The following is a 26,125-nucleotide window of genomic DNA, read 5'->3' as shown; positions in this document are numbered from 1 at the left end:
TTAGCTGACATACCATACAAACTGGTGAAAAAGCAACAATCCATACAAATAAGCCAGTTTAACAAAAAGATACTTTTTTTCACTAATCTGTGACTAATCTTTCACTCAAACCTTGCAAGTAGAGATGTCACAATACTCAAATATTTAGATAGGAGCTTTACCCAGTTAAATGCCATTTTGTTGCTAATATAATAGATAAAATGAAAACTAGCAGTTATTTGCTAATTGCATAAATGCAGTACATTCTGCATTAGCCCATGCCTCACTAACAAGCTATAAAACACAAGATATAGGCAGAAATCTAAGCATAATCTTTATACCACTAAGCAAGAATTTTCCAATTTCTTTTCTTCTGTTCCTAATCACTTATTTGTAGTTAATGTAAAATTCCAACCAGTAGTACCCAATTCGAGTTAAAATTTTACATCACAACTTGATCTAATCTATATATTATTTACAAAACTGAATACATAGAGCATACCCAAGAGCCAACTCTGGACACACGTTTCTCCGAGTAATTGATCACCTCGCCTCCGTGGCAATGGAACCGGAAGAGGCCATCAAGGACTAGCAGAAACTCGCCATCTATCTAGAGCAAGTCATTGGATGTTCTGTTTACGCAACACCAGTTCTGCAGTTGGAAGATTTTTGTTGGTTTGTTTTAATCTTAGGTGCCATTACAATGACAGGCTGCCTTCACAGCACAGCTTCAAGGTGAGGTGGGTGTTGGAAAAGAAGCAGGAGGGCAGACAGATCATGCTCGGAGGGGCCATTTGTGCTGCCACAATAAGGGACAAAGAAGGGACATGATACAGGGAACGGGCTGGGGGGGTGGAGGAAGACGAAGTCTGAGACCGTCCATATACAGTGGTGACGCCCAAGTGTGCTTCCTCAGCACGCCACCCGAGCCGCAGGGCAGGCAGCTCAGGGGGGACACCGCCACCCGAGTCTAACCACACAGAAGGTGTGTCCTCTCAGCAACTTCCTTCCACTCTCAGACGTCACCACTATGAATGCATGGAAAAGATTTGGCCGGGGCGAAAGGCACCGTCTCACACATGGACAGCAGCTGGTGTCAGATTACACACACACACACACACACACACCACACACGCGACATAATGAAGAGTTAGAGGGGAAAAGCAATGAATCATTGTGTGACCTAGCCAGGTTTTCAACCCGGTGGCACTTCAGTAGGGGTGACTTCATTATCAGGGCCACAGATTTGGCTGCACCTGGTGTTGTATAAATCCACTGTGACATCCCTAGAGAACTGTACTGTGACATCCCTAGTCTTACACTAAACCACTGTGATAAAGGAAAAGGCTTGTCAAAATCTCACATGTTCTGCTCATTCTGTCATTTTATTACCCAATTATCCATTACATTTTCCAATCACTTTACATAACCAACCATTTTCATCGTTGTCACACTATTGTAAACCACATCAGCAAGTTAATACATAAAGCTTTGCATTTCAAAAAACTAGACACTTTAGTAACAATATTACAAAGGTTTTAGCTTCAAAAATAACTGAAAATGAAAAAAATAAACTTTTAAAGAATTAGCATCATAAAATTAATTTATTCCAAGTAAAAATACAAAATAATATTATGACATTGACCAGATATGAAAGTCCCTCCCAGAAACAACTCTATTAATGATTGAGAAAGCACTCCTTAAAGAAAATACGAAATAAAATGAAAAATATGTAAATATGTTTAATTTTTTTCTTAGCAAAAAATCTTTCTAAAAATAACAATGAAAATTTGTCTCAGTACAAAGGCTACATTACTATTGAAAAAATACCAGCATGAAGAAAAGGTACATATTTGACAGTAGAAAAATGATTTCAGTGAATCACAATGTCTAAAGTTTGCAATGAAAATAAATCTGCAATAAAGATTTATGCCTTTTTTCTTTTCTTTTTTTTTCTATTTTTTATACAAACAGTACAAACAGTATTGCACATAACAACAAATAGTCGAGGTTAGGTTATAGCCTTCAAAAAATCGACTAGTTCAAGTGTCACATCAAGGAAAGGCCACAGCAGGCCCTGTGATACTCAGGGGCTCCCCAGTCAAGCTGCAGGTCAGAACACCTCTGTGTGTTAAAAAATAATTCTTTTTTGAAGGACCCTCTCTTTTAATATAACATTAACAACTTGGGGGCACATTTATTTACAAAACAAAAGGGAACATGTTATAATTTAATAAACTAAAAAAGTTCTCTTTAAAAAAATACAAACAGAAGAACTCTTTCACAATCCTGGTCAGTCGTGCACAATCAACGCTTGATTATAAATATACAAATTAAGGGAAAGTCGTTTCCACCATCTATTCACAACTTTCAGCACCAAATGGAGTTTCGCTTTTGGAACCTGTTCTTCACAACAATGGTTTTTTGCCTTCACGTTAGCTTTATGCTGTACAATCTCCCAGCTTGGTTTTTTTTTTTTATCTCAGTGTTATTTTAGTACATGAAAGAGGGGTGCTTCTTCAAAACATTTTGCTTCTTTCACATAATTAGGTAGATTTCTGTAGGTTAGATATGATCTTTAATATTATAGTTATAAAGCTCTAACTTCTTCATTTTCAAAAAACACAAATAAGCATGAAAAAAATAAAGTTACCCATCTGTTAAATCATTTTTCTTGCAGAATTAAATTAATATATATTTTTCTGAATAAACTTACTTAGAAAATATCATTTTCTTTCCTATATTTCAAAATTGAGGTATTGCAAAAGATCATGTCAGTCAGAAAGCATGCCTTTTTCCTTAAAAACAAACAAACAAAAAAATCTTCAGCCAACTTTTGAAAACTGTCTAGAATACAAAAAGTAGTAGTGCATAACAAAATTTCTTGTACAGATGAAAAAAACCACAAACATAGAAAAAAAACAAACAGAAAACCACAGCTGGGCTGGAAAAAAGCAATTATTACCAAAAAGCCCAGAGGTAACCTCAAAAGGGGAGAATTCTAATAAGCATTTTTAATCCAGTAAAAAACTATTTTGTTTTTCCTTTTTGAAAACAAACTATAGTTTGAGAGCTGGTAATTGCAACTAAACACTGGAGAAACAGAACAAAACAAAAACAAGCAATATTAACTTAAGACAGTACACGGACATCACAGCACATAAAACACAGCGACTTAAATCTATTCTGCAGTGTCATATCCAGTCAGATTGTCCCCAGAATTCCAAAACATAGGAAGAAGATTAAAAAAAAGATCTACATAGTCTCACAATCATTGTGTGTGTTTATATATTACTATCTGCAGCCCAAGAGTGAATGCTAAAAATGTCCATGGCAGTCCCAGCAGGTCTTCATTCTATTCAAGCTTTACAGGATAAACCCAGGGAATTAAGTAGTTAATTTCTCACCCAGACAACCAACCCTGCCCAGGCCATCTTAGTTTGCACAGACATTTCTTTAGCATCACCATCTCGCAACTTTCTTAAAATGTGCCTAGTTTGTCAATCTGACAACTTATCTCTATATACTGTATATATTCCTAGTGTTTGTAAGCTAAGATGAGCTCTTTGGTTTTCTGGACAAGGTCTGAAGCTATGTAAAATGGTGCAAGCACTAGGAGATTGTAACTAAGAGCTCATGTGTTAGTTAATAATATACCAGTTAGGAACTGTCAAGTTCGTTAATGTCTGACACAGAGGCTTTAAACAGTTAAGTTTGATCACAGTTAGACATAATCACTTTACTATATAAAATAAATTGCACAATATATAACAGAGCACCGCAAAGTACTTCATCTACCATCCACGAATTTGCTTTAAGAATATCCTACACCTAGCTTTTATATTGGTTGTAATATAGGCCATTCTGTATGGGCTCTTCCTAATTTCAGAAGCATTCCATTTATTGAGGCATGCCTTCCTCCAGTCAATTACCAATTCTTTGAATGAAAAATCTTTTAAAAAAAATCAGTATTTTATAGCTTATATAGATTCTTAATTTGTGCATTGTGGGAAGGTTTTATACTAGACATTGGATATAAAATTTATTGCATGCAGCAACCTGATTAAGTAAACATGCAGTCAGAAATAGTGACCTTCCGTTGAAGCTTTCTCAAGTCTCTTCTGATCTCCTTCCGGCAGCTGATTCTATCCCTAAATCACAAAAGTGTGTTGTTGGGTTTTTTTTTAAATTGGTACTTTAGCCTGAATAGAGTATTATGGTATTAATAATACCACTTTAATAGCAGCAAAAGCTATTGCAGCATAAATTTACATAACACTAAAAGATCTAACTAAAATCCTTAGCAAAACAAAAGTCAAACATGAAGGAAAAATAAAGATTCAGCTTATGAGGTATCCTTACATGTCAAAATAGAGAGCAACTAAAGGCTTATTTTCATTAAGGGTTATCCTTACTCTAAATGACCCCAACTAATGACTGCTGAATTGTTGTGAAGTTTTTGCTACATCTGCCACCTACTCCCGAGCATTACCTTTGGTAAGTCTTCTCCTAGGGGCAACTCTCTAAGTTTCTGAAAATAAGTGCATGCTCCAGTTCAAAAACAATCAGAACAACAACACAACAACAAAAAATCACAGACGTCAACCTGGTGGCCGCAGATGAGAATGGCAGTCTACGTACTGTCACGAGTGACAAATCAGGTGTAAGAAATGAAGGTACCAAGCAGACAAAGGTGTGAATCAAAGTGCAAATCAGTACCGTTATACACTCTGCAATTTTGCATTATACTGGACACTGAGTTCAGTAATATGACTGTAAATAATAATAATAAAAAGACCCATTTCTTCTTTAAAAATTGAGAACGAATGCACAGATTTCCAGAACACTGTAAGCCCTGAGGCAGTGCCCTCTCTTTTCCCTCCTTGTTATCTACTCCAGTACTTGTGGCTGGGTCTGTCCTGGGCTCAGCTCCAGCGGAACGGGACATGGCGAGGGCGGTCACCTCCCTCCTTCACCAGCGGTTTGTGGAACTCTCGCCCGGCGCGGGAGTGGATGCTTGCCCAGCAGTACTCGCAGTAATACTGCAGACAGGTGACGTTGGCACAGAAGAACGGGGCAAACTTTCCACCGCAGCGCGTGCCCTGGCACTCATCGCACATCTGATCATCCAGCACGTATGGCTTCACTTCCACCTGGACCCAAAGAGGAAAGACAGGAAAACAGCTTTAGCAAAGCCGCCTCGTGTTTCTTCCTTTTGAGAGTCAACAGTATAGCTTAATGATGCAGCTCAGTCAGACGCCGCTTCGAACTCAGCTAGGGCTGAATGGTAGCTGAGCACGGGCTTCGGAAGCTGCTGCTTGCTTTACTAGTCGTGTGCTTGTAGGTAAATTCTTAACCTCTCTGTGCTTCTGTTGGCTCCATCTGTATATCTGTAAAGTGGGTATAACATTTATACACACACGTATTTATATATCTGTAAAATGGGTATAACAGTGTCTCCCTCACAGGGTGCTGCGGAGGATTGAGAGGCAGCGATGAGAAAGCACACGAGCTGAACAAGGCGGGACAAGGGAGAGCGTTCCAGGGAGAGGAACCAGCTAGGCTGCAGGCGGGAAGCAGGGCACACACTTGGGGAACGGATTGGCAGGAGCCAGGCCACAGGCAGAGTCACAGCGAGGCCGGCAGGGCAGGCTGAAGGGCGACGCACTGTGAGGCTCCGGGCTTCGGTGTTTTAACAAGGCCTCAGAAGACCAGCATCCCAGCACTGTAGACAGCGGGCCGGAGGGAAAGGGGGCGCCTAGTGAGACGTTAGACGCTACCGTAGTAATTGTGGCTTTTCCGTTTTTTGGACTTTAATGATTTACTGTCCCCCCAAGACTGCAAGCTTCAATGGAGGAGAACTTTTCATCACAGCCCTTCAGGGGGCATTTTATAATCTAAACGAAGCTACACTGTGTTATGTGAAAACCAAAAGCAAGAATGAGCAAATGTAGCACAGTTTTCCCCTGTCCTCTTCCCAGAACCTCAGAAAAGGAACGTCATTAATGTTTTCATCTCGAATGTTAGAAATGAGCAGGAAGGTGGCAGGTCAGCGATCAGGCTCCTCCCCACACCGACCTCCAGAGACACCCCAGGGAAGAGTAGCCACTGTGGCCGCTGGGGCTGTGCGGTCTGTGACCTGAGCTACGTGCCTGACGACTCAAGCTGCCTCTGGATGCCGCCAGGAGGTTCCGGCAGGGCACGGGGTGGGCTGCACAGGAGGCGCAGCAGGGAGGCCAGCGTCGGGGGAGCAGGAAAGGTAGGGACGCTGAGGATCAGACCCTCGACTTTCCTGGTTCTCCTTCCCTTCCGAAAGCCCTTTTGCTGGCCTCCTCGAGAGTTCTATCTCCAGCCACAAGCTCTAGTCTGCAGGCCCCTCGGCCAGCTAGAGATTTCTACTTGGAAGATCGGAGAAGACCTGTATCAGCTCTTGGTTGCTCAGGGGGAAAATGTCTCTGCTCTGGCCCTAGTTCCCTTCTTCCTATTTCTCCCTTCCCAACTTGACAAGTTAGCGAGTGGGCTTCAAAAGAAATCTCTCACATTCATCTCTGCATCATAATCACAACTGTAGTGGCTTTGTATCATCTGCCTGGGTTCAAATCCAGGCCACATTATTAGCTGTGCAACCTTAGGCAAGTTTCTTAGCCACTCTGATCCTCTGTTTCCTCATCTGTACACTGGGGGGAAGAGTTCATACTTTATAGCGTTCCCATGAGGATTAAATGAGTTAAATCACACAAAGCACAGAGAACGGCAGCAGGCACGTCAAAAGCACTAAGCACAGTTATCCTTCCTACTGCTTCCTCTCTAGTGTAGACTGTCACAACTTGCGTCTGGATGTGTTCACTATCGATGGCCTCCAAGCTCCGAGACCTCCCTGGTTCAATTCTCCCATGTACATGCTGACGTTTCAATAATCTCCTTTCACAAGGTTCCTCTCCTGGTCAGATTCTCCACCGCCCACAGGATCAAGCCCAGCTGCCTCGGTAGGAGAGGGGACCCTCCGTCTCCAACAACTCAAATACAAGCAAGAGCCTTCGTGGTCTGCCCCGATCTCTCTCCCGACTCGGCCTCAACTTAAACTCTGCCTAGTCTCTATTTTTACTGCACTTTCTTCCCACTTTAAATGCTCAGCCCACTCAACAATTTCATGTATCCAATGAGGCCCAGTCTATCTTTTTCTTTCTTAACATAAAATTAACCACTTTAAAGTGAACAATTCCGTGGCATTTAATACATTTACAATGTTGTACAACCACCATCTCTATCTAGTTCCAAAACATTTTCATCGCCCTCAAAGAAACCCTGTGCGACTAAGCAGTTATTCCCTTCCCTCTCTCCCCAGCCCCTGGCAACAACCAATCGCATTCTGTCGCTATGGATTTACCTATTCTGGATATTTTATATAAGGGGAATCATATAATATATGAGCTTTTGTGTCTGGCTTCTTTCACTTATCATGTTTTGAGGTTCAATCATGTTATAGCATGCAGCAGTATTTCATTCCTTTTTAGGACTGAATAATATTCCATTATACATGTATGTATATGTGTGTATATATACCACACTTTTTTAATCCATTCATTCATTGATGGACAATTAGGTTGTTTCCACCTTTTGGTAGGTGTGAATAGTGCTGCTATGAATATGTGTGTAGGCATATTTGTTTGAATACCTGTTTTCAATTCTGTTGAGTATACACCTACGAGCAGAATTGCTGAGGCACAAGGCAATTCTATGCTTAACTCTTTGATGAACTACCAAATTGTCTTCCTCAGTGGCTGTACCATTTTACATTCCCAGCAGCAATGTACCAGAGTTCCAATTTCTCTATACATTCACCAACACTTGCTGTGTTCCATTTTTGTGATTACAGCCATCTTAGTAGGCGTGAAGAAGTGTCTTGTGGTGGTTTTGATTTGCATTTCCCTACTGACTAATAACATGGAGCATCTTTTCATGTACTTGTTGGCATTTGTAGATCTTTGGAGAAATGTCTATTCAAGTCCTTTGCCCATTTTTTAACTGGATTGTCTTTTTGTTGTTGAGTCGTTTATGCTAGATACTAGACTTTTATCAAACATACGATTTGCAAGTCATTTCTCCTATTTTTGTGGGTTGTGTTTCACTTTCTTAATAACATCCTTTGATGCACAAAAGTTTTTAATTTTGGTGAAATACAATTTATCTATTTTCTTCTTTTGTTGCTCCTCCTTTTGATGTCATATTTAAGAATCCACTGCCAAATCCAAGGTCACAAAGATTTACCCTAATATTTTCTTCTAAGAATTTTATGGTGTTAGCACCTATATTTAGGTCGAATGATTTCGAGTTAATTTTGTATACAGTGTGAGGCAAGGGTCCAACCTCATTCTTTTACACGTGGATATCCAGTTGCCCCAGCACCATTTGTTGAAGAGATTATTCTTTACCCTTTCAATGGTGTTGAAAACCCTGTCGAAAATCAATTAGAGGCCCAGCTTTCCTTAATTATTTCAGTCCCACAGGGATCTATTCCCTCCTCCTTTGAACTTAATACTCCGTATTGTTCCTCTGACATTCCCCGTCGGTAGTCCTGTCCTGGTCAGCATTGCTCCACAGCTTCAAGCAACTTGAGGACAGAGTCCCGCGGCAAGACAGGACCGTGGCAGATCCGGGTAAGACTGCGGTCTGCAGAGATCTGAGCTCCTGGGGTAAGGGAGCTATAGGCTTGTGAGAGTGTATGGAACTGGCCTGATGTCCCTGCATCTGAAGGCCAAGAAGGAGCCCAAATGGTGGAACGAATTCCCTCTGCCCCAAGACTGGAGGACGGCTGGCCGAGGCAGGGCACGGAGGGAAATGGCAGCAGCCTGCTTTCCCAGCTCCAGTCTACGAGCTGAGGGCTGCTTTGCTTCCACCACCAGGCAGATGTCTACGCTCAGGGTGCTCCAGCAACCAGATCTGAGCCTCAGTAAGCCTAGAAAAGGGGATCCAGCAGTCATAGAGAGGGCTGGTCTGAAGAAACAGAATTCACACTCAGTAAGAGAAAGCTGCTGGATGAAAAAGACAACAGCCGTGTATAATATATACCATTTATAAATATGAAAAGAGAACTTAAGGAGATTCAACTCTATCACAAAGAAGATTTTCTGGTAATATTTTTTTTAAAAAAGGTTGCTCTTGTTCAGGTGTAAAAATGGTCTTACGGTCATGTGGAGTTCTCTTCCCCTCCAGTTTCCTTCGTTTTTAAGAGCTTTAATTAATTTTTCAAATTGAAGTTAAAGTCACAAAAAAATAACCATTTTAAAATGAATAATCTAGGGGCATTTAATACATTCACAATGTGTAACCACCACCTCTATCTAGTTCCAAAACATTTTGATCACCCCAAAAGGAAACCTCTTACTCCCAGCTTTATTTTTTTAAACACTCTTTTAGAGATACATACTAAATTATTTAACTGAATTATTTCAGGATGAAATGACATGATGTCTGGGATCTGTTTCAGAATAATCTGAGGTGAGGGTGGGAAAGTGGGTAGAGGTATAGATGAAACAAAATTGGTCAAAGTTGATGATTATTGAAACTGGACGACAGGAACATTGTATGTTGATAATTGTTGTAAATGGATGATGGGGTTCATTACACTGTTCTCTATACTTTTGCATGTATTCAAAGTTTTTTATTACTAATAAGTTAAAAAATCTAAGCCGTGGCATTTTGACTAATTAAGCTATCAGATGAACTGAAGAGAGGATAACCACTGTTGAGATCCAGTTCAGTGGCATTTCAAAGCTCTGGAAAAAAACAATTTGAAAAGTAAAGAGTAAGAGGAAAGAAAAGAAATTTTAGATTAGATCCAGGAGAACCTAATATTAGAGTAACAAAAGTTCCAGAAGCAGAAAAAAACGGAGGAAAAGTAATCACTTGACAGGAGTCCTGAAACTGCAAATCAAAGATACCACCAGGTCCAGTCTGGACTGATGAGAAAAAACCACACCACCAGGCACATCTTAGTAAAATCATGAGCTAAAATTTCTGAACTCTAAAGGTAAAGAGAAAATTTTACATGCTTCCAAGTGAAAAAAGCTAGTTACTGTCTCCTACAAAGGAAAGGAAGAAACAAACTGGCATCAGACTTATCTGCACACTGGAAGATGGAACACCGAGGAATACTGTCTATTAGGCTCAGAGAAAAAGACACGATCCCCAAATCCTGCAGCATCTAGTCAAGATATTTCTCTGTCAAGAAGACTTGTAAGAAAAGTAGTAGCTTTATGCTATTGTAGCAATAAAAATGGAGAAAATATCCTATTCACAATTGTAACAAAAATTATAAATTAGTCGGAATGAACCAAACCATAAAGACACAGGACCTATATGAAAAAAGAATTAAAAATAAAAAAAAGAAAGTAACTAAAAAAAAACACACACCAACTAGGTCTGTATGTACAAATTAAGGGCAAGGCAGACCTTCTTAATAAGGACTAGAAACCTAGAAGATTCCGAAGAAAATAAATATATTAGACTATGTAAAAATAAAATATGCTTAAACGGCAAAGATACCATGAGAAAAGTCAACAGGCAAATGACAGATTTGCAAAAAAAAAAAAAAAAAAAAATGCAGATTATTATTTATACTATACTTAAATGGCAAGAAAAAGACATACAACATAGTGAAAAAACAGGTAGAGGATAATTCACATAAGAATCCACAGGCAATCCACATAAAAAGATGTACACATTTATTAGCAGTCAGGAAAAAGAAAATTAATATCAGTTTATTCACATCAGACCAGCAAACATTTAAGAAGTGATAACTATTTCTTATCAATTGCTGACAGAAATGTTAATTGCTACAACATTTTTAAAAAGCAAACTAGCAAACTCTTAAAATTAAAAATACCTATACTCTTTGATCCAAGAATCCCACTGTTGATTGTTGTTAATGCTGTAATCCCAACACTTGGAAATATAACCATCAGATGTGAGGACACATGTAAAGTATATTTATTGCAGAATTACCCAGAGTGGCCAAAAACTGGAAACAAAGTAAATGTCCACCTATAGGGAAATGGTTGAATAAAATGTGGTACATCTACCCCCATGGAATATCATGCAGTCACCAAAAAGACTGAATTAGTGCTCCACCAGTTGATTTGAAAGGATTTCCACAACATGGGGATGTTAAATTCAAGCGGAACGATGGTCATGAACACCTACCACAAATTGTAAAACAACGGACAAACAAATTAAGGTCACGTAATACATTCGTGCTGATATACGAAAATGCAGAATGTCTATTCAGGCTTCCAGCTGAGCTTCACAACAAAGCTCCTTACTGGCTGAGGGGTTTTGAGGGATTGAGTCAATACAGTGCTCAGGAGGTCTGCCACGACGCTCCATCATGACCGTCTCCAGGCCAGAGGTACACAGCGATGCCTTATTTAATCAGCCTTCTCAGTGAATAACAGATTCCTCCTAAGTTACACTTCCAGAGAGCAGAAATTTTTCCTTTTCAATGGAAATCTTTCTAAAATGTACTATTTATTCTGCCTTCTCTTAATCATTGGACATTATGAATGTCCTTTATAGTAGTGCCAGGTAATACAATGCAGGGGACAGTTTTCACTTTTCCTGTCACTTCAAAATCTGTCTTCTATCACTTTGAATAATACCTTTCAATGACCCTTTATAAATTTACAACTTCCAATCGGACTGAAAAGCTAGATAATCAAGTTTGCTAAGACTTGCACATTAAATGCCAGTCAGTAAGACTCTGAATAAAGCCAAAAAAAGAAAAGGATGTGACTTTTGGATTGCTCCTGTGCTCTCAGAGGCCCTTCCTGACAGCTTCCAGGGGGCTGCCTTCCAGATGGGGAAGAGTGCTATTGCCACGAAGCCACTCCAGCACCCGCATGCAGGGTGCTGGTCCAAAGAGCAGAGGCTTGTCCCACAGACAAGACACACATGATGACTCAAAATCATCCAAAACACAGAGGTGCAAGTTGGCGACCACAACCTCTCAAAAGGCAACAGTTAAGAGTGTCTCTGACAATTTATATCAACAAAGAGAAGCAGCTGCATGAAGGACGTGGGAGCTGGCTGCCCCTGCACTAAGGAAGGGTGATTATTTTGGCTCAAATGGATTCACTTATTTGACTAATATTTATGGAGCACTTATACCTTGTAAGCCACTACATTAAAAACTGAAATATAATAGAGAACAAGATATAGTTCTTTCCTAAGATAATTCATGGTCTACGTGAGAGTTTCTTAAAGGTATTCCCAAAGTTTGTAGTTTTCGCCATATCCTAATGCCATCTGTACTATGACTTGATGTTTTACTTGACTATCTAGATTAATTCTATTTTTCCCCATACACAGATATACAGCTATGAAAATAAAAATGGGTTTCTCTGTTAATCATCTAAATCACCTGAAGTATCATTAAGCTCTGACACTTTCGAGACACCAACCTACTGGGATCACATCGCTGATCTATGCTACCATTAAAGTCCAAACACCAGAACCCTATGCAGAGCCAATCATATCACCAAGCTGACCCTCTAATTCAAAGAGATTTGCAGGCAAGGAGATGAAAACTTCCTACAGAGAGACACTTAAATTCCTACCATATATCAAATGGAGATGACCATGCCCAAAGATGGTGAGGAACATGTGCAACTTATTGATGAGCTGGTAACCAATAAGGATAAGGAGGACTGATGTGGAACCCTGCATAAGTGGCTGTAAGAAGATGGATAAAGGGAATAACATATTTAGAATGATATCAACAAGAGAAAGCCATACTTTCACAACCTGACCTCGGTGCTGACATTGTTTTGTTTCTAACAAGCTAGAGAAAATATTTCTGTCTGCAGTTATTTTGGTACCAGTCAATAAAATGATCTCCCAAAGTAAATAAAGCAATGACTAAAGAGCTCTTGGTGGCAGAGAGGAGATACCTAGGGAGACCATAAACTATTCACAGGTCCAGAATTCCCTCTCCTTAGACCTGAGAAGTTGTAGTAATGAGGAGGGAGGCATTAGCCAAGATCAGGCTTAGTTTGAATTATGTGCTAAAGGTCATATTAAGGACCAAAAACTGGTCCCTGAGGCCGGCCCCATGGCCAAGTGGTTAAATTCACATGCTCCACTTTGGTGGCCCAGGGTTTTGCTGGTTCAGATCCGGGGTGTGGACCTAGCACCGCTCATCAGGCCATGCTGAGGCGGCGTCCCACATAGCACAACCAGAAGGACTACAATTAGAGTATGTAACTATGTACTGGGGGGCTTTGGGGAGAAGAAGAAAAGAAGATTGGGGGTCAGCCCATGGCGCAGTGGTTAAGTTCGCACATTCCACTTCAGCGGCCTGGGGTTCGCCAGTTCGGATCCTGGGTGCGGACGTGGCACCGCTTGGCAAGCCATGCTGTGGCAGGTGTCCCACATACAAAGTAGAGGAAGATGGGCACAGATGTTAGCTCAGGGCCAGTCTTCCTCAACAAAAAGAGGAGGATTGGAGGCAGTTAGTTCAGGGCTAATCTTCCTCAAAAAAAAAAAAAGATTGGCAACAGGTGTTAGCCCAGGGCCACAAGACTGGTCCCTGCTGCAATCCCCCCTTTGGTGATAGGAAAAACCAAATTAAGCCTGTCAGATACCTAGCCATCCCGAGGCAGGCAAGGCATGCCTACAGGCAGACGAGATCCGAGTAGAAGCAATAACTTCAGACAACGGAGTCAGAGAGGACAAACTGGAGACAGAGGCCAAGTGAAGCGGTCTAATTTAACAGGGGAAATGTAAACCTTGCCAGAACTCAGGGAGGCCACTGATCATCCGGGGGAAGATGCTTCCTGGAAAAACCAGTTTATTTTGTGTGCTCCAAACTTTTAAATATAATGTGCTCCTAATCGTCTTGGCAGGTGTCATAGAGTACATCTATCCAGGCCTAAAAACCACAGTAATCTCATTACCATTCCCACTGAACACTGTGTCTTTACAGTTGCTAATGCAGGTCCTCCACCGGCAGACAATATTAAGAATGTTTAAACATAAATTTTTAGTTTTTCAATTGACTATGAGCTGGAATCCTGCTGTTTAGAATGCAGATGACAGATGCCTAGGAAGTTAAAGTAGCAACGTGAAAATAGCTTTTCCTTAGCAACAAAGTTATCCACAACCTTCCAGATACAGCAAATTCACGGTTATTAATTTTAGCAGCAATCTGGGGTAGATTAAAAAAAAAACATAGGGGAAATGGTTTGGATTTTATTTTTCTTTTTACCTCTCAAAGGACGGGATTTACCATTTTTCATATTTTCCCAAAGTGCTAGGGGAAGGAAGATTTTAAAATCACCCTTGTGCCTTTCCCACAGTTCAGAGTGTGCTTACGTGTGCTAATGTTGACACATCTGTGATATGTTTATAGAGTACAGAGAGATCTGTGAGTGCTCTGTTTGGCCTTAAGGTAACTTTTTCACAAAACAAAGAAGGGCCGACTGACAACATCCTGCACAATCCATAGATCCACCCCCTACTCTAGTTTCCTTGCATGGTGCTTGGGAGTGGGGCTGGAGGTGAGGATGTAAACCAGCCCCAAACCAAGCTCTAGTAGCAGAAGAGTGCATCATGTGGAGAATCAAGAGTAAGAAAACCATGAAATATCTGTGAAATGCCTAACTGCCATGGCAGCACCCCCACACCCAGGGTGTAGGAGTGCAGAGCACCTGGCTCTATCCATTAACTCGCTATATCACAACCTTCCAGGCCTCAGTTTCTCCTACCCTATGAGAGGTTTAGACCAGCTCTTCCAAGTAAGAATAAGCACTCACCAGAAATTGCTAATTGACTGATACTCCCTGGCTTCTGGGGTTAAAGAACTTGAATCATATCCCACTAAGAATACTACTTAAAAAAATGGTGATGGTCTTTTCCCTATCAGTAATCTCATAAACAGCCTCTATACTCAGATATGAGCAAGAAAGAACATTTAACAACTCTAAAGTGTTTTCGCATTAAAAATGATCACAATTCCAAGAGAGAAGGCATGACAAGAGAGAACTGGACAGGAGAGATCAGGGGTCAAGACTAGGAAGGACAGACAAGACAAAAAAGGGTCAACGCTATTCAGAAAAGAGGACATCTTTCCCTCTTTCTTTAGATGACCCAAACTCCATTTAAAAACTATTTCTAGTCAAAGGCTCTGCGACTCCTTGTGCTTTAAAATAAGCCTAGGTAGGATTAGTTTAGATAAGACTTGAACTTGCTTCTGGGTGTTGCTTCCTCTCAAAGGGTCAAATCAAACATAGCTATAGCTACAGCTAGGAAGAAATCACGCCAGATCAAGGCGGGCCAGTGACAGCAAAATAAATGTCTGGGTTGTGGGAGTCCCAGACTCCCAGGAGCAGAGACAGTCTGGGAACAGGTCATCAGAACCCTCACTTCTTTTGCTATTGAGTCATCTCACATATTCCAGCCGGCCAGGAACAAAGTGTAGTATTCTCAGCACTTCTGTTAGAGTGGTTAGTGGCTCATACTAATCTTCACACAGGCTAAAAACATAAAGCCTTTGATAGTCTTTAGCTAAAATTCAGGCCCAACATGTTTCTAGCAAAGAGAGAAAAAAAGATGAAATACATGAAGTACTTGAAATGCTTGCCAAGAGAGGTGCAATGGATAACATCCCGTTAAATCAAAAATGCGTTATTCTAAAGAGTACGCTCTTCAAAGCAAATATTATGTTATAGCTTAGCTACCACAACGTTCCTTAAATAAAAGTATCAGAAAGCCCAAAATTAGCTAATGAAAAGTCAGTCTCTCTGGTATTTTGCATTAAGCTAAAACAGAGTCAAGGGAACATTATTTGTCAACGGTATGTTAATTTCAAACTATTTTTCCTTCTTATACAGAGAATGGAATGTTAGAAAGATACCATAGATAATTTCAAGCAATCAAAAGACAAAGAACTATAAACACCAAAGGCAATATCTACCACACGTTTGATGCTCCACCACCATGGATATGTACCTGCTGCTTCCCTGCCCCACCTCAACCTCCTGTAGATAGAAACCATATGTTCAGCAATCCCACTTCTGGGTATTTAATCAAAAGAATTGAAATCAGCATCTTGAAGAGAGATTTGCACTATCATGTTCATTGCAGCATTATTCACAATAGCCAAGGTGTGGAAGCAACGTAAATGTCCACCAACAGACGAACGGATAAAGAAAATGTGGTCTAGACATTAAATGGAATATTACTCAGTCTTAAAAAAGAAAGAAATCCTGTCACATACAACAACACGAACCTTAAAGGTATTATGCTAAGTGAAATAAGCCAGTCACAGAAGGACAAATACTGCATGATTCTATTTATAAGAGGTATCTAAAGTAGTCAAACTCATAAAAAGCAGAAAGTAGAATGGTGGTTGCCAGGGACTGGGAGCAGGGGAAGCAGGGAGTTGCTGTTCAAAGAGCATAAAGTTTCAGTTATACAAGAAGAAATACTTCTAGAGATCTGCTGTACAACATTGCACTTATAGTTAATACTACTGTACTGTACACTTAAAAACTTATTAGGAGGGTAGTCTCACGTGTTTTTTCACCACAATAATAATAATAAAAAAAGAATATATGCGGTGAGTGGGACACACTTGGAAAAAAGGGACTGAGGAAGGGAAAAACAATCAACTGCTTATAAAACTTCTGAATTTGAGCATGAAAGAAGAAAAGAAGCTGAAAACACAGTATTTTCTCAACTGAGTTCCCTAAAACATTATTCCCAAGAGACGGTACATTTTAGAAGAGTTCTATGATCAAAAAAATTTGTGAAAAATTGCTTATTGTCTCCTTTTTGGAGCTTCACAATGAAGATAAGTATATAAAATATTCTAAGAAGTCCTAGATAAACCAGTCTATTTAACTTTCTTCAAGAAAGCATTTCTGAACTCATCTGACTCAGAAAAAGACTCAGTGTGTAAAACAGATACTAAACTTCCAAGGGTTCAAGTTTCATGGAGAACGATTTAGGAGACGGTGGTTTAGGGGAACTGATGTTAAGGACACATTTCTGAGCAGGGCAGACCTGCCTACCACGAGCTCCTTTTCCTGTTTCAAAAACTCAAATAACCCCCACCTTTACCCCTACCTTGCCTGAAATATTTAACCCCTTTCATCACGTGAAATTCCAATTCGACTGTCTAATAAGCATCTTCCAGAAGAGCTTAAATATTAGTCATTGATAGGTTCACGTAAATCAGTGCTATCACTGCCACTACACGTTGACAGAGCGCTTTCCAGTTTTCAAAAGCACTTTCATTAACACACATACAAACATCCTTCCTTCAAGCTATAGAAGAAGTGGTCCAGTCAAGACTAAAGCCCAGATTGGCTGATTCTAGCCTAATATCCTTTCTACTAGTAAAAAGGTCTCTATGGGCTGAGTTGGCAGACTATAACCAATGTTTACTGCATGACACATTTCAAGTTATACACATCTGACTTACAGACTTTTAGGAGACAACATGACCAAGTTGAGCTAAACAGTAGTTGTGGGGGGAGCCCCTCAGATTTTTGTAAAGAAATTGTTCACATCAACCAAATCATATGTTTTTGTTAGACCAAGGGAGATCCCACTGATTCTACTCTTGCGAATCTTCTCAGGACCGCGATGAGTAGACAAAAGGGTAGAAAAATGGCCATGTAAAAAGATTACCCATTTTCTAATGATCTCATTTTTCACACTACAAAAATCTTTCATATGTAAGTGACCTAGACTTGAGTTATAAAGAAAACTAGATTTAGCAGAGCTTTCACATCTTAAGTGTTCACTTGGCATCACTTCTAAAAATACCATTAAAACAGACAGAATGAGTACAGGTGCCCTCTTTTGCCCTTATTGTACTTAAATACTTTAAACTGTTCCAGTTTTCACAGAAACACTGTTCAAAGGAATATAAGAAGAATTTAATCCTAACCTTCTACTCAATTTCAGGTTCAAAATTTTTTCATTATCAGAGAAAAGATACTGGTAAAAACACCCCTTTCTAAACTAAAGAGAAAAAAACCTTCAATCCTTTAAATGGGAAAATGTATACAGGTGTTTACGTCAGTAAAAGGAACTTAGGAGTCTCTATGTGTGTGTCTTGACTAATATCCAACCAGCACGTTGGCAGATCGGCACCCATGTTAATTTCTTTTTTCTTATTGTCAATTTCAACTATTTTATTATCCTTATATTAAAGATTCTTAGTAGAACTGAGTAGGCACTTTGAAAGGAAAAAAAAAAGAGTCACTAATTAGCCTTGGACATATGGTTAGGCAACAGCACAATTTAAATAGGCCAGGCTCAGCAATAATACAAATCAACATCTGTACAGCTTAATAACTTTTCAAAGCACTTCTTCATCTACCATTGTTTATCTGTGTAATAAACCATAAAATAGTTAGGCTGGTGTTTTTACTAGTATAGGACAATAAAATCAGTAAAATCAAGCCTCTAAAAGGTAAAGTATAGACTCAGATCTCCCAATTCCCAAGCCAGGACACTTTTTCACTAAGACCATGGTTCTCTGGGTGGTAAGGATAGGAGTGGGTGGGGGATATACGCCCCCGACCCTTAGATACATAAATGCCCCACCCTATTAGTGTTCTAGGAAGCCTCTGCAATCCATGAGAGTATATCACATGCCTCATGTATGCCAAGGCAGAAGAAATGCTGAGAACAGCTGTGCTGGATATCATACAACCTGGATATTGTCAACACAGGGACAAATTACCAATAGGCAAATAACTGGTGAACATTAGCCATAATGCATAATATAAGCCTTAAGGGATTTTTTTCCAAGATGTTAATTTTTCCTTTGAAGTAAAAACTGAGGCACGAATTGCATTTGTATCATTTATAATAATGTTCCATAACAAGGATCATTATGACACTAAAAATTCCTAACATTTCCACTAAATGTTATAATCCAATGGAGCTGTATTGGCTCACACTGACTTGAAAAAGGTTTTACATGAAGACAACATCAAAGTGAAAATCAAAAGCCAAACAATTGCCAAAAAAAGCAAAAATATTTCAAACTCACTTTGTTAATGTTCAAAATGATCTACAGACATACTAGAAAATCCTACTAACAAACTCTAGCTGTGCCCTGCTCTGTGCAGCATATGTTCACCTGAAAACTTATGTGAAATACTGAAATATGTATAAAACTAAATAAAGAACCTATAATCTAATTCAGGGGTTCCTAACCTAGGTCTGTGGAATAAGCAGGTTTGAAAAAACATCAGACTCTTGGATGAGCAGCAAGGTTTAGGAAGGGAGTCCCTGAGCAGAGGCAACTCAGTCCTTAGAGTCAACAGGTATCTTGAATCTCCAAACCATTCCTAGATTCTCCTCTGTTACGAAATAAAGGAGCTTGGATGAGGTCATGCATAAGTCCAGCTTTAATGTACTACAAGTGTCAAAGAACACTTTTTGATATTCTACATAGCAAAATCTAAATTTCTTTATTGAGAAATTTATTTCTTAGTTCTTAACTAAGTAGAAAAGGAAAGTAATGCAAAGTGCCCTCTGGTGGATAGTTGGATAACGCCAAAGGTTGGATTTAATGGCTTCCCAACTGGGCCACCTCTCAAAAAATCAGTATTCTCTCAATAAGTCACTCACTCATTAGTTCATTCAAAAATAAATAATTAACGTGTTTCCACTATGTGTCAAATATTGAGTACACAGTAGCTAACACGAAAGACACACAGTCATTGCCCTCATCAATTGTATAGTCTAGCAGGGTAGATAGACATTAAACAAAGCATTATTTCATTACAGAGGTATTTAATGCCACAAAGGAATGGCAGATGGTATTGTCACAATGATCTATGGGGGAGATGTAAGCTCCAGTGAAGAAAAGATTCCTAAAAATATCCCAATTAAACTAAGACCTGAAGGAAAAGTGGCTATTAGGCAGGCAGAGGAAACAGCATCTATAATAATCCTGAAAAAGAGAGAAAAAGGCCAGTTGTGACTGGCTCAAGAGGAAAGGAGAGCTAAAGCAGAAGTATGTAGTACATGAGGGGTCATGTAGGCAATGTTAATTAAGGACTTTAACCTTTATCCTAAGGGCAGTAGAACAGAATGAAAAGGTTTACAGGAGGGGAGGACATGATTCAAATTATGATTTTAAGCGATTACTCTGGTTTTTATGTAAAGAATGAATTGGGGAGACCAATGGGGAAGCTACTCTGATGTCCAGGTGAGAGATGAGAATGACTCACTCCAGTATCCTTGACAGCCTTCCATGGTTGCTTCCAGTTCTTGCTCTCCCATGGATCATCCTAATTTATTCTACACATTCACTTCGTGCCACCCATGTACCAAGCACTCGCACTCAGACCTCTGAGCACAGGTGGCAGAGCCAAGATCACGGCAGCTCTGTAAGGAACTACCAGTAGACGCTCTTGTCCACCTCTGCTAGTCCTCCCATTACTAGACAGACCATGGCAAAAAGTCTGTTGAAGTGTAGATTTACCAGCCCACTCCAAAAAGTCACATATTCTTGGGGGGTCCTAATTACAGTTAACGCAAGGGTCAGAAGTTTGTCCCAACAGCCTGGGCTGCCTTGTTCCTGTGACTTCGAAGAGCACAGGTTAATTAAGTAAGATCCTCTCCCTATAATGAGCTGAGCAAAATTATACAGGATAAATGCAGTGTTCCCCATGCTCCTCACTGGGGTTATTGTTCAATTATCCTTTTACTGCAAACTAAAAGGCTGTACATTAAAATACCTCTTTCCATGTTCTAAAATTGACTGTGGTGATGATTGCACAACTATTTAAATATATTAAAAACTACTGAATTGTATACTTTAAACTGGTGATTTGTATGGTATGTGAATGATATCTCAATAGAGCTGTTACCAAAACAAAAAGCAAAAACAAAAACACTACCTCTTCCTTAAAGATGAGTGAAATGACAGCAGAGATGAAAGTGCCAAAGTTACAGGATCGACTGTTCCTATAAATGTTGTATATTGACATATTTTACATTCATAGGCAAGCCAAAAAGACACTAAGATGGTGAGAAGAAATCAAACCTATAAAGGTTGTATGTTCCCCATAAACCACTCCATCTAAAAGCTTAGCCAAAGAGCAGTAATAACAATAATAACAATAATAATAAACACATAACATATAAACTCTCAAAAGACATGCCTTTTTTTTTAAAAAGTTGGATACAAAAGAGATAAAGGAAATACACCAGTCAAATTCTTCTTCCTGTACCTCCCACAGCTCACCCAGGAAAGGGGCAACCTGAGAGCACACCCCTCAAGCAGTCCTAGAACTTCCATGGTTCCAGGCATTGCTGCTCTGCAAGTGGCCCTCTCCCACTCTGCATATGGGGCAAAAAAGTGAAAGGGGTAAAGACTGCAAGCAGGAAGCAAGTGGCCCTTAAAATGCCATTTATAGTTTTTTAAAAAATCCACTGATTCCACTAAGCCTGCATTTATAATGATGGAGACAGCAAAGGAGGCTCCTTTGACCAGAAAGGTAATGAAGGTTGATGCTATTTAAAACAGTCAAGATCTCTGTTTAAAGGCAACTCTAGGCTAACATGAGAAGGAAAGAGAAAATGACTGTAGATCTTGGAATTTGCAAGAGCAAGGAAAGGACTGTGGGCATAGGTAGACATCTACCCCCTGACTTTTAGGACAACAATTTTCAAAATCTTGGCTATGAGACTGCTGTATTGCTAAAAACCTGGAGGAGATATTCAGGAAAGAAGAGTGTGCATAATGACAGAAATCCTCTGTAGATAAGAACAGAGTCTCTGAGAAAGAAAAAGGGCATTACTTAAGGAAATACTAATGTGCTTATATATAATGGGCACTCTCTGGAAACCTCAAATTTAAGCTTTAGGAGAAAGATAAATAAAACTAGGAATGAACCTTAAAAAGCATGTATGAAGACTGTAGTTACAAAGGCTCGAAATGGCATTGTTGGCTATGTTCAAAGCCAGAAGACAACAAGAAGAGGACAGAGTAACCGTTTGGGGGAAGGGAGTCTGTTCACATAAGAACAGAAGAACAAGGAAAAAGGAGCCCAACTCAAGATGGAAGTTGGCTTCCATCGTTCATAATAAAGAAAATGGTCTCCATATTGGTCAGGGCAAACAAAGAGCATGAAGATCGGGAAAGTAGGGGCTTTGCCACTTTCAAGGATTTCCAATTCTCCCGCTTAGATGACTCTCATCCCAGGGCACTGAGGGAACTGAGAAGTGCCTTTTTGACACCTTGTGGATGGAGGTGGCATTTTTGTGACCACAATAATAATCCCGCTATACATGTGTATACTGTGTTACACTGTATATACTGCTTTCTTGTTCAATATCTCTTCTGGGCTTCTCAACAATCTTGTGGGGTACATAAGGCTATTACTACTACCCTCATTATACACTGAAGCTCAGAATTTAAGTGACCTGCCCAAAGTTACATAGCTCACGGGGAACAGGACCAGATCTAGACCCAGCCATCTGACTCTGGCCCTGTGTACCTTTTCACTACATCCTCAGCAGAGCAAGCGATAAAATTCAAGCTATGTAATATTAACGACTTCAGTATCAAGGGCATACTGTAGCAAGATGAATACTGTTAACCAGCAAGTGCTAGCTAAATATCTATCCAACTGCCATAAGGATCTAGCTGTTCAATCCTCAAATCCCATTTAATCTTCAGACCGTCTCCAGGACGGAGCTACACATGAGGACCCAAGGCTCCTGGCACTAAGTAACTTGCTTGGGGTCACCAGTGGCTGGGGCAGCAAAGGTTTAAAAGTACTGGAATCTGTTCTAGCTCCAAACTCCATACTCTTTCCACTACGACTGGCTACTACTCTCAATGCTTATCAAGAATGACTCTAAGATATGGAAGGTATGGTTAAGCCAAATATAGCAGGCAGAAAACAGTCAATGGCTTTCCTCAGTCCTGAGAAGTTGATGTTCCAAATACATTTTCATAGCATGGCCTACGATCATACTAACAAAAGAAAAACAAATTCTCTCTTTTTTTCGTGTGTTGTCTTTGTGAGGAAGATTGGCCCTGAGCTAACATTTGTTGCCAATCTTCCTCTTTTTGCTTGAGGAAGATTGTTGCTGAGCTAACATCTGTGCCAATCTTCCTCTACTTTGTATGTGGGACGCCACCACAGCATGGCTTGACAAGTGGTGCGAGGTCCATGCCCAGGATCCGAACCTGCAAATCCTGGGCCACCAAAGCAGAGTGTGCAAACTTAACCACTATGCCACCAGCTGGCCCCAAATTCTCTCTTTTTTACCTAGTTCTAAGTCTTATGGGAAGAAATACTTAGGGCCTGACCTAGCAGAGGCGGGTGTAGGGATAGGCAACAAAACAAATAGCATCTAAATGTAAAATGATTCTTTAAGGGGCTCTGAGATCATCATAACCCCTGGGGCAAGTGTACTTGCCTCTATTTAGGAATAGGCCAGGAGGTTGTTAGGGTGGGGGCAAAGGGAAGACAAGCATGGGGAAACGGAACCTTCTTTTATCATCTTTAGGACCTACCTCCTGTACAGTCACTAGTTGTGGCTTCAGAGGGGACAAAGAAAGCTACCTCCATACAGATGAGAACCTAAGGCTATTCAGGTTAAGTTTATTGCTTGGGGTCACCAGTGATGGTGCAATAGCAGTCTAAATGTAATGGAATTTGGTGTTGCAGACTCACAAATGTATGGGCACAAGCAAGTCCACTAACACCAGCAATAGCAGTTAAGAGAACCCTCCAAGTAGAACCATTTGTCAATTCAACAAAGGTTTATTGAGCATCTACTACTGTATCTATACATCAAGCAATGGGTAAGCACTGGGAATGAAGCAGAGAATGAGACAGATACCATGTCTATCCTTGTGGAGCTTATAGTCTGTAGGGGGATTATTGTTACAAAAGGAGAAGCTCAGGATGCTGTGGGTGCTTGAAAACTAGGAATGGGGTTGAATCTTTATCATCCCTCTGATCTCCATTAATTCAAAGAGTATTTGAAAACTCTGAAAAAGAATTATTTTAATTAATAAACAAACCACCACTACTTACTTTTAAGGAGCCCAGTGATGTAGCAAATAGATTAAGTACCGACTTTTATAATTTGATCAGATACATATCTTAATGAAAATATAATCTCGCTGAATATAAAAAATTCATCACCAATTGAAACTTTCACCTCCTAAGAAACTTAAGTCTGCTGCACAAAATTAGTCAAAGTCAACCGAACAGAGTATAGGTGAAACTTCATAATAGAACATATTTATTACTCTACTTATTGCAGTCCAGTGTATGCCGCCCCAGGAACATCCTTTGCTGGAAGCATTAATAGTCACTGTACAATTACACAGGGAGACGCTCAAGACTCAATGCTATTCTCCTACTTGTGCTTTTAATCTATTAATATAGGTCTCAGTTTAGTTCCTATCACCTTCTGTTCCCTCAAGCTTCCAAATAGTGGCAAAGCTGACATTTAAACGTATGTCTGTCTACAAAACCTACTGAGCACACCAACTCCCTACAACTGTACCTTGTGTCCCCTTCTTTAGATCAGAGGTAGCAAATTTGAACACCTCTAGTTGCCAGGCAGGTAACACCAATGAGTGAAGAGGCAGGTAACGTATAGGCATATATGGTATGAGCAGTAGAACTACAGGGAGTGGGAGAGAGGACCAGAGGGGACAGTGGATACTTGGCTCTAATGATTGCTACCGTGTGTGATCTTGCAATTTTAAGAGAAACCAGAACTTCAAAACTTTGTGTATACTGCTGAACATTAACATCAAATGTTAGTCCAAGTTTGTTTGTTTCAAGAGCACCCCATGGGTCAAACAGGTCACCAGCTCTCAACTTCATTAAGTCACATTCTCAACCTTCGTCACTTTTTCAACCTTGCACTTGTTGGCATCATCTTTTGAACAGCACTGGTTTGGTATGCTAAATTCTGCAGGGTTATTTTCATAAGTGTAACATCACCCTGGGGATGGGTGAGGCAGAAGGTTCATTAACGCCTTAAATACCAAGGGAGCTTTGCTTTTCAGGCAACCTAGATGGACTCATGGACTAATGCTATGTAAGGTAGAGCTGCTCACTTATGATCACAAGGTGCTTTTCTCCCACAGAACAAACTTCATTTCTTTCCCAAAGCTATTATCCCCTGGGTAGTTGCTTACCCGTTTGTCAATGTCATTGTGTTGGAGCTGCACAAAGCGAGCACTGATAGCTGCAATGTAACTCTGCTGATTGGAGAACGCCACGCGGCCAGCACCTTTGGGGTACTTCAGCTCTGGGTCCGTATCAATGCCAGCATAGCAGACACCACCATACAAACGGTCCATGATCATTGCCAGTTCAACTGCAAGAAAATAAACACGATTTTGTATAAACGTTTAGAAGGTACTCTTGCCCAGAAGGAAGAACTATTTAAGGATCATGCAGTGTAATCAAGAAAAGGAAAATCCACATTAAGTATCATGAAGAGTATCCACACCAGTCTTACAACTCAAGTAGGGGAGCTCCTCACAGGATATTTAAAAATAAAATTTTTTAAAAAATACAAATTTATACACACACGAATTTACATAATCAAAACTTCAGCAACAGTATAAAAGGAAAGATCTATCAATAATCCTCCTGTTCTAATTTCTAACTGCTTGGTCCACTGGAGTGGGCCCCGGGTAGGCAAAGCATCTCACAATACCTAACAAGTTAATAAGAAACAGCCCTATTTACTGACCTCTAAGACTGAAAGCAATTATGAAAGTCACACTGTTATATTAAGACTAAGCTATAGAAAAAATTAACTCTTCATTTTAACTAGAGGCAATATGTCGACAGTCTTAAAGAAAATCTCTACAATTAAAAACAATAAAGATTTTTAGAGTATATTCTATCCCAACTGAGAAATCTCCACACTAATCTCTCACACTGAGTTCTAAATACTACTACTAGTATGACAATAGCAGCAATGAACATTTATTGAGCATTTACAACGTGCCAGGAAATACTAAGCTGCTACATAGGCAGTAAAAACATACCCATCCTGCACCCTGCTATAAATCCAGAGATCTAGTCTGCACTCCTTGCCACATTTCTTCTAAATATTCCTTTATAGT

General features: G+C 39.9%; 1 protein-coding gene across 24 annotated transcripts in view; it reads right to left on the bottom strand.

The window, feature by feature from the left end:
* CPEB3 (cytoplasmic polyadenylation element binding protein 3) overlaps positions 1-26,125 on the bottom strand; it is a 222,420-nt gene that overhangs the window by 41,620 nt on the left and 154,675 nt on the right. For 15 of the 24 annotated variants that reach the window (XM_070610193.1, XM_070610223.1, XM_070610286.1 and 12 more), the window contains 2 exons: positions 25,184-25,365; positions 1,344-5,132 (listed from right to left, as the gene is read on the bottom strand). In XM_070610193.1, the coding sequence (XP_070466294.1) occupies positions 4,905-5,132; positions 25,184-25,365 (410 nt within the window). In that variant the 3' untranslated portion in view covers positions 1,344-4,904. Of the gene's footprint in view, positions 1-1,343; positions 5,133-23,766; positions 24,017-25,183; positions 25,366-26,125 lie in introns of those variants that run through there. The other 9 variants (XM_070610357.1, XM_070610334.1, XM_070610324.1 and 6 more) reach the window with 2 other exon arrangements.

Source organism: Equus przewalskii, chromosome 1, assembly GCF_037783145.1.
Source record: "Equus przewalskii isolate Varuska chromosome 1, EquPr2, whole genome shotgun sequence".
Taxonomy (NCBI): Eukaryota; Metazoa; Chordata; class Mammalia; order Perissodactyla; family Equidae; genus Equus; species Equus przewalskii.
This window is presented reverse-complemented; position numbering and strand designations above follow the sequence as displayed.